Source organism: Orbicella faveolata, unplaced genomic scaffold (assembly GCF_042242905.1).
Source record: "Orbicella faveolata isolate gen_17 unplaced genomic scaffold, um_ofav_v1 contig_26, whole genome shotgun sequence".
In the NCBI taxonomy this organism is placed as follows: domain Eukaryota; kingdom Metazoa; phylum Cnidaria; class Anthozoa; order Scleractinia; family Merulinidae; genus Orbicella; species Orbicella faveolata.
In genome coordinates this window covers 8,835,929-8,847,837 of record NW_028301554.1, presented here as the reverse complement: position 1 = coordinate 8,847,837, position 11,909 = coordinate 8,835,929, and the positions used below count along the sequence as shown (strand labels likewise).

At 38.0% G+C, this 11,909-nt stretch overlaps 1 protein-coding gene and 1 pseudogene across 1 annotated transcript in view; both read left to right on the top strand.

Moving 5' to 3' along the window:
- The window catches only part of LOC110064406 (uncharacterized), a 35,411-nt gene extending 23,734 nt beyond the window's left edge, over positions 1-11,677 (top strand). The window contains exons 7-15 of the mRNA XM_089296173.1: positions 438-622; positions 955-1,053; positions 1,490-1,588; positions 2,172-2,321; positions 2,970-3,437; positions 3,698-3,909; positions 4,197-4,237; positions 4,618-4,714; positions 10,850-11,677. Of these exons, the coding sequence (XP_089152299.1) occupies positions 438-622; positions 955-1,053; positions 1,490-1,588; positions 2,172-2,321; positions 2,970-3,437; positions 3,698-3,909; positions 4,197-4,237; positions 4,618-4,714; positions 10,850-11,030 (1,532 nt within the window). The 3' untranslated portion in view covers positions 11,031-11,677. The remainder of the gene's footprint in view (positions 1-437; positions 623-954; positions 1,054-1,489; positions 1,589-2,171; positions 2,322-2,969; positions 3,438-3,697; positions 3,910-4,196; positions 4,238-4,617; positions 4,715-10,849) is intronic.
- On the top strand, positions 7,223-9,667 carry LOC149108037 (uncharacterized; annotated as a pseudogene).
- Positions 11,678-11,909: the final 232 nt, after the last annotated feature.

Below are 11,909 nucleotides of genomic sequence, written 5' to 3'. Positions count from 1 at the left end.
CACGGATTACAAACGACGAATTTGAAAAATTGAGGCAAAACTTCTCAATATGCGCAAACCGTGACTGAGCTCCTTTAACCCTTTACAGATCGGTCGCATTTGGTCTTTTGCAATCAGATTGCAAGTTGTATCTCCCCAGTCTTAAGCTTAAGGTGGCATTACGAACAACACAACTGAGCCATTTCCCTTTATAGTGTGGATATCATTAAAAACTATATAATCATCTGTCGCCTTGTTTTTTTTTCTTTTCATGTCCCATTATCCCTAAATTAGAGAGCAGGTAGTTGTGAGTATGAAACGCAATTGAGTTTCCTGTCGGAATGCACTCCGACCGTGACTGAAACAAAGCCTAATAGATGGCTGATTGATTTTTGAATCTGGTTTTAAAATCTTATATTCGTAGCAAATAGGAATTTAACTACATCATTTGTGTCTAGATGATCCGAGCGAAGAACAAAAAGAAGAGTTCTTGCAGGAAATAGAACAGATGAAGCAGTTGGGTGCACACCAGAATATTGTATCCCTGGTTGGTTGTTGCACTTTGCAGGAACACAAGTTCCTGGTGGTAGAGTACGTTCCGTTTGGTGATCTGTTGCAGTGGTTACGACGCAGGAGGCGATCGGTAAGACGTTTTCCAAAGGAATGTTTAAACAATTCGATGTTGCCTCAAGTGTTTGGTAGTAATGGATTTAAAGGTAGGCCAGTAGTGTAGTCCTTCACGAGACAGTTCGTGCTAATTATACGGGGCTCTTGCAAATCTATCAAAACTCACAGTTTAACATGCAGCTATAGGATTTCCATGGCTAGTTGTCTCCCAAGGAGGCTGCGTTGAGTTTTAAATATAATAAGATTTCCAGTCGATGATGTTCAGCCCTCATCTTGAACTAAATTACTTCCACGTTTAGACCAATCGTGCTAGTTATTTATGACCTAATCGTGTTCATTGTATTCTAGATCAATCGAAACCAAGGCACTGGGGGTAACGAGGAGAAGAAATGTTACCACGACAAGGAAATATTCAATGCTCAAAAAGAAATGAGCGACTGTAGCCAAGTAGGTGCCTTACATTAAACCCTATTCTAATCAGATATGTTTTGGGCTTCAAGAACGTGAGTGGTGAGATGGAGTGGCGACTAAAAGTTCTGAGGCCTTTGACTCCACCAGTATGTAACCTGAGGGATGGGGAATGTGGTATAGTGTATCGTGTGTATCTGCAATCAAATATTTAAGGCTTAATAGAAAATAACCTGTCAATTAATATGTCACATAGCCGACTGTCGGAGTGTATTGATCGGTGAGCAGGGGGTGAGTAGGAAAATTGGTGGTGGGATGGATGAAAGAAGGAAAGAAGGAAGGAAGGAAGGAATGGGGGACAGACGGACGGACAAATGATTGAATAGATTAAATGAACGAACAAACGAATGGGTGAGTGTATGAATAAAAATATAAATATGGATTAAAATATTAACTTTTAATGCATATTTAACAGGGAAAACTAGAGCTTCAGGGTGAAAATCGGGCCTTGGCTGTTCCTGGCGGTTTCCAAGTTAACAAAGAAATCGCCATGTCCTCTGGACAGCTTTCTCAGGTAAGAAACAGCTTGAGTACTACTTTAGAATATATTATCGTAAATCTCCAATTTTTCGTTATAATATTAGGCAAATATTCTCTTCAAATTTGTTTTGGAAAAATGATGTAGGCCTGACGTCAAAATTTCAATAGGAAAGTTTGAAAGAGTATTAAATTTTCATTTTACGTGAAAAGAAAAGTTGACAGATGTAAGAAAAATATTAAAACGTGATCAATTTAACTGCATTTAAATAGCAGGAATATCCCCGTATGGATAAATTGGATAAATAGCCAAGAAATATCCTATAAAGGAAGGAACTAGAGTGTTTCGATGGTACTTTAAAATCCCGGAGATAAAAGAGCTATCCCCCTCTAGTCCCTCTGCTCTCACAAAAATTTTCCCAATCTTTGAACTCCCCCTTCACCTCGCCCTCCCCTCCCCCCAACAATCCAGTCCGAAATAACATTTCAGCTCTGACCTCTCGATGTTTTTTTTGTTTTTTTTGTTAAAAGAGAGAGATTTTGTAAAATATTGACCTACCGCGAAATAAGGGTATTGAAATACACGTATTTCACGGTAGGTCAATATTTTTCCCATTCAGGAAAAAGAAGATGATACTCAGGATGGGATCGATCAAGGTCAACCACGGCTAAAGCAAACTTTGCTGATGATGGAATCGACTCCGTCACGAGATAAAAGAATTATCATCCTTGATGGAACTCTTTTCGCTGAGAATCTTGCTGAAGTAAGTAATTGAAAAGCGAAAGTGTTCGCTTTTCTATTGTTTATTTCCATGACAGTTTTAGCTCTTGAAACTACATTTACGAAGATTATAACAAAGAATTAAACGACAAATTCATTGGTCTATGCGCATATTATTATTTGGATTGGTATCCAGAAACGTACATGCACTTATGTATGGTAATGAAATTTAAATGATGTGTATCCACGAATGTTTATTTCATTTGTGGTCATGTGCCAAATATGATGAGATCAGTTAGGTCAACATAGCCAAACTGGCAGTAGAAATCAAAATTATTAGATATATTCTAAAAAGTATTACGAGTATGATGAAGTATTAAAAATGCTATAGCTAAAGCAGAAGTGGAAGAAATGTAAAAAAAAAACAAACGTTAAAACCAAAATCAAAACTGAGAAAAAAATAATTGTATAGCAAGCGCAACTTCAACATATCACTACAAATGTTTTCCAATCAATATAAGAGAAACTCACCAAAAGCTCACGCTACATTAGGTTTGAAATAAGCGCCACATTTTCTATCCTTCCCTCCCTACCCAAAATATGAATAACGGAATAATTTACAAACGCTTAGTTTACTACCATTACTTGCTACGTTACGTTCTTTTTTTTTTTTTTTTTTTTCGCCTTCTTCATTCAGGAAAAGAGTAATGATTCACTGGATCAGGAAATTATCGAACTGATGCCGATATCATCGCCATTACAGGAAAACAGCAAGGCTGCCTCCATATTCATATCGACTGAAAATATTGATGATGATGACTGTGAGAAAGAGGAAGGAGACAATAATTCTTTTCTGAACCAGGAAAAAATAGAGGTACTATCAATGCCAACGACATTACAGGGAAAAGACAACGTTTCCACTATACTAATGCCATCTGAAAATATTGATGATGATGAAGCCGACCCTGACGAAGGCAACTGTAACGATTTTATGGAGCAGAAAAGCATGGAACAGATGTCGATGTCATCGACATCACAGGGCAAGAGCAACGATGCGGCCATATTGATATCAAATGAAAATATTGATGATGATAACGACGAAGGCGCAGACAGCTTTACTACTCAAAAGCTGCTTTCTTTTGCTTGGCAAATAGTAAAGGGAATGGTAGGTATTAATATAGCTAATTGGAAATGAGATAAAGTATAAAAATACTTTCTAGCTGTGACTGTCGACCTCCGCAAGAAAGGTTTTGTAAACAAATCATCTGAAACTGAGATGGGTCTCGCATGCCTCCTTTACTGGTAATTTCAAACAAAGTTTTAATACGTGATTCAGCAACAAAAAACAAAAAAAAAAAAAAAAGAATCATGATCTTTACTTCTATAAATAAATCGTGCTCTTGTAATTCTTTCATAATTTTTTAGAATCATCTCGCAGAGAAAGGCTTCATTCATCGTGACCTTGCAGCGCGTAATATTCTGGTTGGCACTGATAACCGAGTCAAAGTGTCAGACTTTGGATTGATGCGAGAAATCTACGAGGACTTGTACAGTGGAAAGAATACAAAGAAGCTTCCTGTGAAATGGATGGCCCCAGAATCAATTAATGACAACATTTACACCATCAAGAGTGATGTGTAAGTCAATCTTTCTGTGTGACAGCAAAGCCTTTTCCTTAACCCTCAGATGTACACATGGAGAAGTACAACCTGTTCTTTCGAGAATTTAGCGTGTATCATCGAGTTGTGATTTGCGGGAAGTTTGGAGAGCAGCAAAGAAGCGTTGAAGTTGCTCGCGGGGCAGGTTGTCATTATAATACATGGACTAAAAAAGAGAACTCCTTAAAATCTTAGTTGTGTTGAGTACATGTACAGTAATTACACAACAGCGTTTATTGATCTTTTTTTATTTTATTTTCATGTAGCTGGTCCTTTGGAATACTTCTTTGGGAAATGGCCACCATGGGTAAGTTAAAAAAATATACTTTTTAATTTTCATTCAAGTCTTTTTTTCTTTTTTTCTTTCAGAAATTAGTTATTATGTAGCAAGCAGGACGAGAGTAACTGGGACTAACTAAAAAGACGAGAGTAACTGGGACTAGCCCAAGTGATTATTATGGGATTAAGAAAAGGTTCCCACGAGAAAAAACAAGATAGTAAGAAACGACAGTCGAGGAGAAACGTTTTGTTAACGTATTTTAGTAGTTGTTATCGCGTGATTAAAGTAGTGTGCAACATTTACTTCCTGATGTTAAGACGAGAATTTATGTCAGTTTTCCTCATGTGACACTTACTGTTTACTTACTTTCTTATGACTTATTTTTGCTTTTTTTGTATGCATTTCAGGTGGTGTGCCGTATCCAACGTTAACCAATCGAGAGCTGTGTCAACTTTTGAAGACTGGATATCGCATGGAAAGGCCTGACATGTGTTGTGATGAAGTGTAAGTAACTGAATTGCGTTGAGATCAGTAGTCCCTCTTTCGAAATAGGGCTGATACTTGAAAACAAGCAATTATCCGGTACTAACAAATTGGAATGCACGTGGCTCGCTTGAATGAATGAATGAATGAATATATATATATATATATATATATATATATATATATATATATATATATATATATATATATATAGGCAATTGTGGAAAACGAGGACGGACAACTTCGAGCGAAAAAAATATATATACAGTAAAAAGTCTAAGAAATCTAAAAAAAAGTTTAAAAATTTAATAAAAATAAACGTTTCGGTCAAAGACCTTCATCAGTTGCAATGCAAGTGAATAATAAATTACAATAACCTTAAATAAGTTTACAGTATAAAAAAATGACATAATATTACAAAGATGATTACATAACAGGGCGTGGTAACACATGAAAACGAAAAAATTAACCAATGATAAACAATCGGTGATTTCTAAGCGAGATACTATGACAATGCGGTACAAAACTCAAAAGACACAAACCAAATAAGAATAAATAATCGAATATAATACAAATAAGATTAATATCAAAAAAGTAACGCGATTCGTCGAGTCAGCCGAAAGTGTGAAGGGACCCGCGTGTAAAATATTCAATGTTCAAAAAAGGCGGTCCCAAAATCCCCAAACAAAGCCCTTGAAACTATGCCGCGGCAAGGCACAACAGGCGCCCTAAACAGGGCCCTTAAACAACAATAATGTAATAAATTCCCCGATGGGGCCCCCTGAGAAAACTTAGCGCTAACAAAGCTAACAAGATCCAAGGTCAGGGCCTTTGAACACCTGAACTAAGATAACCGCCAAATTTGCAAGTTATTTTTGCGCTAATTGTAGTTTATTCTTTTTTTCGAGTGGAATTCCTGACGTTTATTCAAGCCAAAAGGTGCCAGAGAGAACAACTGTGCACTCCAATATGCCTCTTTAGTGATTAAAAGCTTTTCGATGTTACTTGTATTGTTTGCATTTATCTGCACTTGATCAATACACTGGAAAGAAAAGTCGTTTAAGTCGTGCGGTGTTCTGTTGAAATGCACCGCTACCTCACAAGTCTTTTTCTTGGTCAGCATAGCAGACTTGTGGTTGCGAAATCTGTTGTTGTAGAGCCAATGTATTGTAAGTTACATTTCTTACACGAAGCCAAATAAATGACATTTTTTGAATCACAGGAAAGTTTCAATCGTATCTTATAGCTCTTGCCTGTTTGAAAACTTTGGAAAGAATTTGATTCAACAAAGTAGTTGCGACAGAGGTCACATCTTGTTCTTTTGCATTTAAAGCAGCCCTTAACCTCAACAACCTCTTCAACCTTAGTGTTAGAGCCATAACGAGATGGCGCTAACAACTCCTTAAGGTTTTTAGATCTTCGAAAAGAGGCTATGATGGAATTTGGCGGAAAAAATTCTTTTAATTTGGGGTTGGATTCCAAAATGCCTAGGTGTTTTCTGATGATGCGACCAACATCAGGTAAATTTGGATTAAATGTTGTTACAAATGGAAACAATTTCTTCTCAGCTTTGGCACGAGTTCTAAGTAAGTCAGTTCTAGATGTAGTTAAGGCTTTAGAAAATTAATCTTCCACTAGTTTTGTGGAATAACCCTGATTGACTAGATAACCCTTATATTCAGTTGTTCTCTCGGCAAGAAATACTTGTTCAGAGCAGTTTCTCTGTAACCTAGTTGCTATGCCATAAGGGATAGCCTTGAAAACGTGTTTGGGGTGAGCACTTGATGGTGGAAGATACAAGTGGCTATCAGTTGGCTTTGAATAAACGTCTGTCTGGATGAAACCCCCGATGAGATGTAAAGTTAAATCTAGCACGTGAAGCTCGCGTTCAGAAAAAACTAATTCAAATCTAATGGTAGGATATAGGGAATTTATAAAGTCAGTAAACTCATGCAGTGCAGGAAGGCCTTGTTGCCAGAGATCAAAAACATCGTCACGGTATCGCCACCATAAAGTCGGCTTTATGGGGCCAGAAAATTTAGCTTGATAATCTATTTCCCCCATGGCAAGATCCGCGTAACTACAGGCGTTCTTTGGGCCCATGGCTGTGCCATGAATTTGCAGGAAAAAGTTTTCCTTAAAAACCGAGTGATTGCTCTTCAAACAAATTTCTACTGCTTCTAAAATGCAATTAGTGGATGGAAGCTGGTTTTCTCTGGCATTCAGTGCCTTCTTTACTGCAGTAAGACCGAGTTGATTATCTATGTTAGGGAACATTGACACAACATCCCAAGAAACTAAAAGGGTGCCTTCGGGAAAAGGGCCACTCCTGTTAAGATTCTCAATTCTATTGCTGTCTTACAAGCCTCGCGGAACAAAGTCGATTGTCTACAACGAAAGCTCCAATCCTGTAGGGAACAAATCTTCTCATCCATTAATTCTGGCTCTGCGAACTATATCTGGAATGGCCTGAAAACGGAAAACTTCAACCTACTTCGCATTTTGAAAGAACGCGAGCAAAGAAAGTTGTTAAAAACAATTCCGTTAGATCAGGAATTACTTTCATCCAGTAACACCATAGATCTACCCACTATAACCGCCACACAAAACCGTCGTTTCCACGGGCTACACAGGCTACTGAGGAAACGAAAACTTTTTCGTCGAAAGCGCAGGAGGCCTGTTAGAACGACTGCTAGCGAATCAGATCAGTTGGATCCCATCAACCTTTCAAGCCAGTCCATCAATCAAGACCAAACCAATCTACTCAAGAAAGGACCATCTTTCTGCCCCATGCCAAAAGATGTTGATTGGCAGCGTGTATATGATGATTTGGAAGCTTTTGAAGCCCGCTTGCGGACAGCAGTATTTTTCATTGAAAGCAATCCTGAGGATAGCCAAGAACCACCTAGTCACCTTCCTCAAGTCCCAAAGGAAAAGAAATGGAAGCCACCGCCATCAAGGTATCCAGAACTTGAACTTTTTCTATCTAGTGTTAGGCGTGATTTGATAAACCCTCGCAACATTAAATCAGCTAGAGATAATTTAACCAAAGGGGAACGGGTTGCGTTAAAGCAATTTAGAAATTCTGATGTAGTAATTCGGATACAAGATAAGGGTTCTCGTTTCGTCTTAATTGATAAAGGGAAATACGAGGATAAAATGTTTGGCCAGCTTCACAACCAGCTCCATTATAAATCCTTACAGGAAGATCCCACATATAGGCATTTGGCTGTAGTTGAAAGTTGGTGCAACAAATGGGTCAAAAAAGGTGAAATTTCAGACCAATTAGCTAATTGGATAATTAACAAAAAAGCCAAACCAGGGGTCGCCTTCGGTAATATTAAAACCCACAAAGCAGGGAATCCACTCAGGCTTATCACATCGTGTTGTGGTACGGCCATAGAAAATCTTTCAGCCTTCAGTGAATTTTACTTGCAACCGTTGGCTCGTAAGTTGCCATCTTTCATCAAGGATACGACCGATTTACTTAATAGAATTGAGGATCTTAACAGGAGTGGCCCTTTTCCCGAAGGCACCCTTTTAGTTTCTTGGGATGTTGTGTCAATGTTCCCTAACATAGATAATCAACTCGGTCTTACTGCAGTAAAGAAGGCACTGAATGCCAGAGAAAACCAGCTTCCATCCACTAATTGCATTTTAGAAGCAGTAGAAATTTGTTTGAAGAGCAATCACTCGGTTTTTAAGGAAAACTTTTTCCTGCAAATTCATGGCACAGCCATGGGCCCAAAGAACGCCTGTAGTTACGCGGATCTTGCCATGGGGGAAATAGATTATCAAGCTAAATTTTCTGGCCTCATAAAGCCGACTTTATGGTGGCGATACCGTGACGATGTTTTTGATCTCTGGCAACAAGGCCTTCCTGCACTGCATGAGTTTACTGACTTTATAAATTCCCTATATCCTACCATTAGATTTGAATTAGTTTTTTCTGAACGCGAGCTTCACGTGCTAGATTTAACTTTACATCTCATCGGGGGTTTCATCCAGACAGACGTTTATTCAAAGCCAACTGATAGCCACTTGTATCTTCCACCATCAAGTGCTCACCCCAAACACGTTTTCAAGGCTATCCCTTATGGCATAGCAACTAGGTTACAGAGAAACTGCTCTGAACAAGTATTTCTTGCCGAGAGAACAACTGAATATAAGGGTTATCTAGTCAATCAGGGTTATTCCACAAAACTAGTGGAAGATTAATTTTCTAAAGCCTTAACTACATCTAGAACTGACTTACTTAGAACTCGTGCCAAAGCTGAGAAGAAATTGTTTCCATTTGTAACAACATTTAATCCAAATTTACCTGATGTTGGTCGCATCATCAGAAAACACCTAGGCATTTTGGAATCCAACCCCAAATTAAAAGAATTTTTTCCGCCAAATTCCATCATAGCCTCTTTTCGAAGATCTAAAAACCTTAAGGAGTTGTTAGCGCCATCTCGTTATGGCTCTAACACTAAGGTTGAAGAGGTTGTTGAGGTTAAGGGCTGCTTTAAATGCAAAAGAACAAGATGTGACCTCTGTCGCAACTACTTTGTTGAATCAAATTCTTTCCAAAGTTTTCAAACAGGCAAGAGCTATAAGATACGATTGAAACTTTCCTGTGATTCAAAAAATGTCATTTATTTGGCTTCGTGTAAGAAATGTAACTTACAATACATTGGCTCTACAACAACAGATTTTAGAGTTAGATTTCGCAACCACAAGTCTGCTATGTTGACCAAGAAAAAGACTTGTGAGGTAGCGGTGCATTTCAACAGAACACCGCACGACTTAAACGACTTTTCTTTCCAGTGTATTGATCAAGTGCAGATAAATGCAAACAATACAAGTAACATCGAAAAGCTTTTAATCACTAAAGAGGCATATTGGAGTGCACAGTTGTTCTCTCTGGCACCTTTTGGCTTGAATAAACGTCAGGAATTCCACTCGAAAAAACGAATAAACTACAATTAGCGCAAAAATAACTTGCAAATTTGGCGGTTATCTTAGTTCAGGTGTTCAAAGGCCCTGACCTTGGATCTTGTTAGCTTTGTTAGCGCTAGGTTTTCTCAGGGGCCCCCATCGGGGAATTTATTACATTATTGTTGTTTAAGGGCCCTGTTTAGGGCGCCTGTTGTGCCTTGCCGCGGCATAGTTTCAAGGGCTTTGTTTGGGGATTTTGGGACTGCCTTTTTTGAACATTGAATATTTTACACGCGGGTCCCTTCACACTTTCGGCTGACTCGACGAATCGCGTTACTTTTTTGATATTAATCTTATTTGTATTACATTCGATTATTTATTCTTATTTGGTTTGTGTCTTTTGAGTTTTGTACCGCATTGTCCTAGTATCCCGCTTAGTAATCACCGATTGTTTATCATTGGTTAATTTTTTCGTTTTCATGTGTTACCACGCCCTGTTATGTAATCATCTTTGTAATATTATGTCATTTTTTATACTGTAAACTTATTTAAGGTTATTGTAATTTATTATTCACTTGCACTGCAACTGATGAAGGTCTTTGACCGAAACGTTTATTTTTATTAAATTTTTAAACTTTTAAGATTTCTTAGACTTTTTACTGTATATATATTTTTTTTTTCGCTCGAAGTTGTCCGTCCTCGTTTTCCACAATTGCCTACAAATTTCATTACTCGAGGTTTGGACTACGAATCCTTTTGGATCCTTCTGGCGCGTGGCATCCCTGTTGGCTCGAAGCATCTTAACTTTATATATATATATATATATGTATATGTATTTATTTCGTATCAAAACAACTGGTAATGCTGCTACTAAAAGTAGCTATAGAGGACAGCCATTCATGAAGACTACGAATACCGTATCTGAGAAATATTGTCGTTTTTAAACTGCGGACACTTCGCGATATGCGAACAACCAATGTTATCTACATACAGTGGCTTAAATTAAATATCTGCAAAGGATCTGTAATATGAAATATATCCGTCCAAATTTACATAACGTTTATTTTAAACCCTGACCACTGCTGTCTAGGGGGGCTCTAAAACAATAAGGAGTTGTTGACTGATTTAGCGTTGTGATATATTTCAAGTTGGCTTTGACAAATATTGTAGATTGATCGGGTTTGTTCCTCAATGCAGCTATTTAACCTTTTGTCATCTTCTAATCCATGATAGATATGAGCTGATGTCTGAGTGCTGGAATGAAGATCCATCCTCTCGTCCCAGTTTCTCTGAGTTGATTAATCGACTGGAGGTGATCATGACGAGGGATGTACCATACTGTGACTTGGACAAGCATGATGAGTCACGCTCCTACCACAACGTGCCCGTTAACGCTGATGAACACAGCGGATAAGAAAGAGACAGAAAGGTCTACAGGATAATGCACTATGGACGAGAACTTTCAACTTTAAAAGGCCATGTTTAACTTGAAAAAGAAAACAAAATCACTATATATGCATGTAATCCAGACTTTAATCCTATAGAATTCTAGCTGAGACAAACTCAAGAATTGCGCAGATAACCATCTTTCTTCAAATACTACAAACAAAAAATTATAAACCTTGTGCTTATCCACTTATTAACCCATATCCGTTCAATGTTGTTTTAAAATGTTAGTAATACACGAGAAGTAATTTGTAGATAAAAAGAGAGAAAAAGACAACATCATTAAGTAGGAGGAGGCGGGAAAGATAGAAAGGTAGCCAGCCCTTGTCAGATTTTTCTTGTCTCACAGGTCCATCAGGGACGGTTATTTAGACGTAAACAAGTAAAGTTGCGCTAGTTGTGTGCAATGCTAGAAACTGAACTCGGAAGCGGTATTGAAAATGGAGGCGCATTAATCATGTTAACATTGCTAGCTGTTGGTTGCCTAACCAGTTGGCTATTGACATTAGTAAAGATAAAAAGCTGAATTTGAGACTGCTACATATCTTGTTGTAGCTAATTGCCTGCCAATATACTGGTTTAAGCTTAAATATATCAAAATATAAGTTAATGTTACCTGTGTTGAATCTGACTTTATTTGTTTATGGTTGTGGTTACCATTGAATATGCGTGGACTGGTGTGAGGTCTGGAACCAAACGGATGCGGGAACTGGAACAACCGAGGAACATTGCAGAAATTTGTATAATGTTGATGGAGGACGCAGCTATGAACAGTGCAGAGCAGCTGGCATGAAGAGCAGTAAACTCACAGGTTAACAAACAGGGGGTAGACATGAGAAAGGACGGG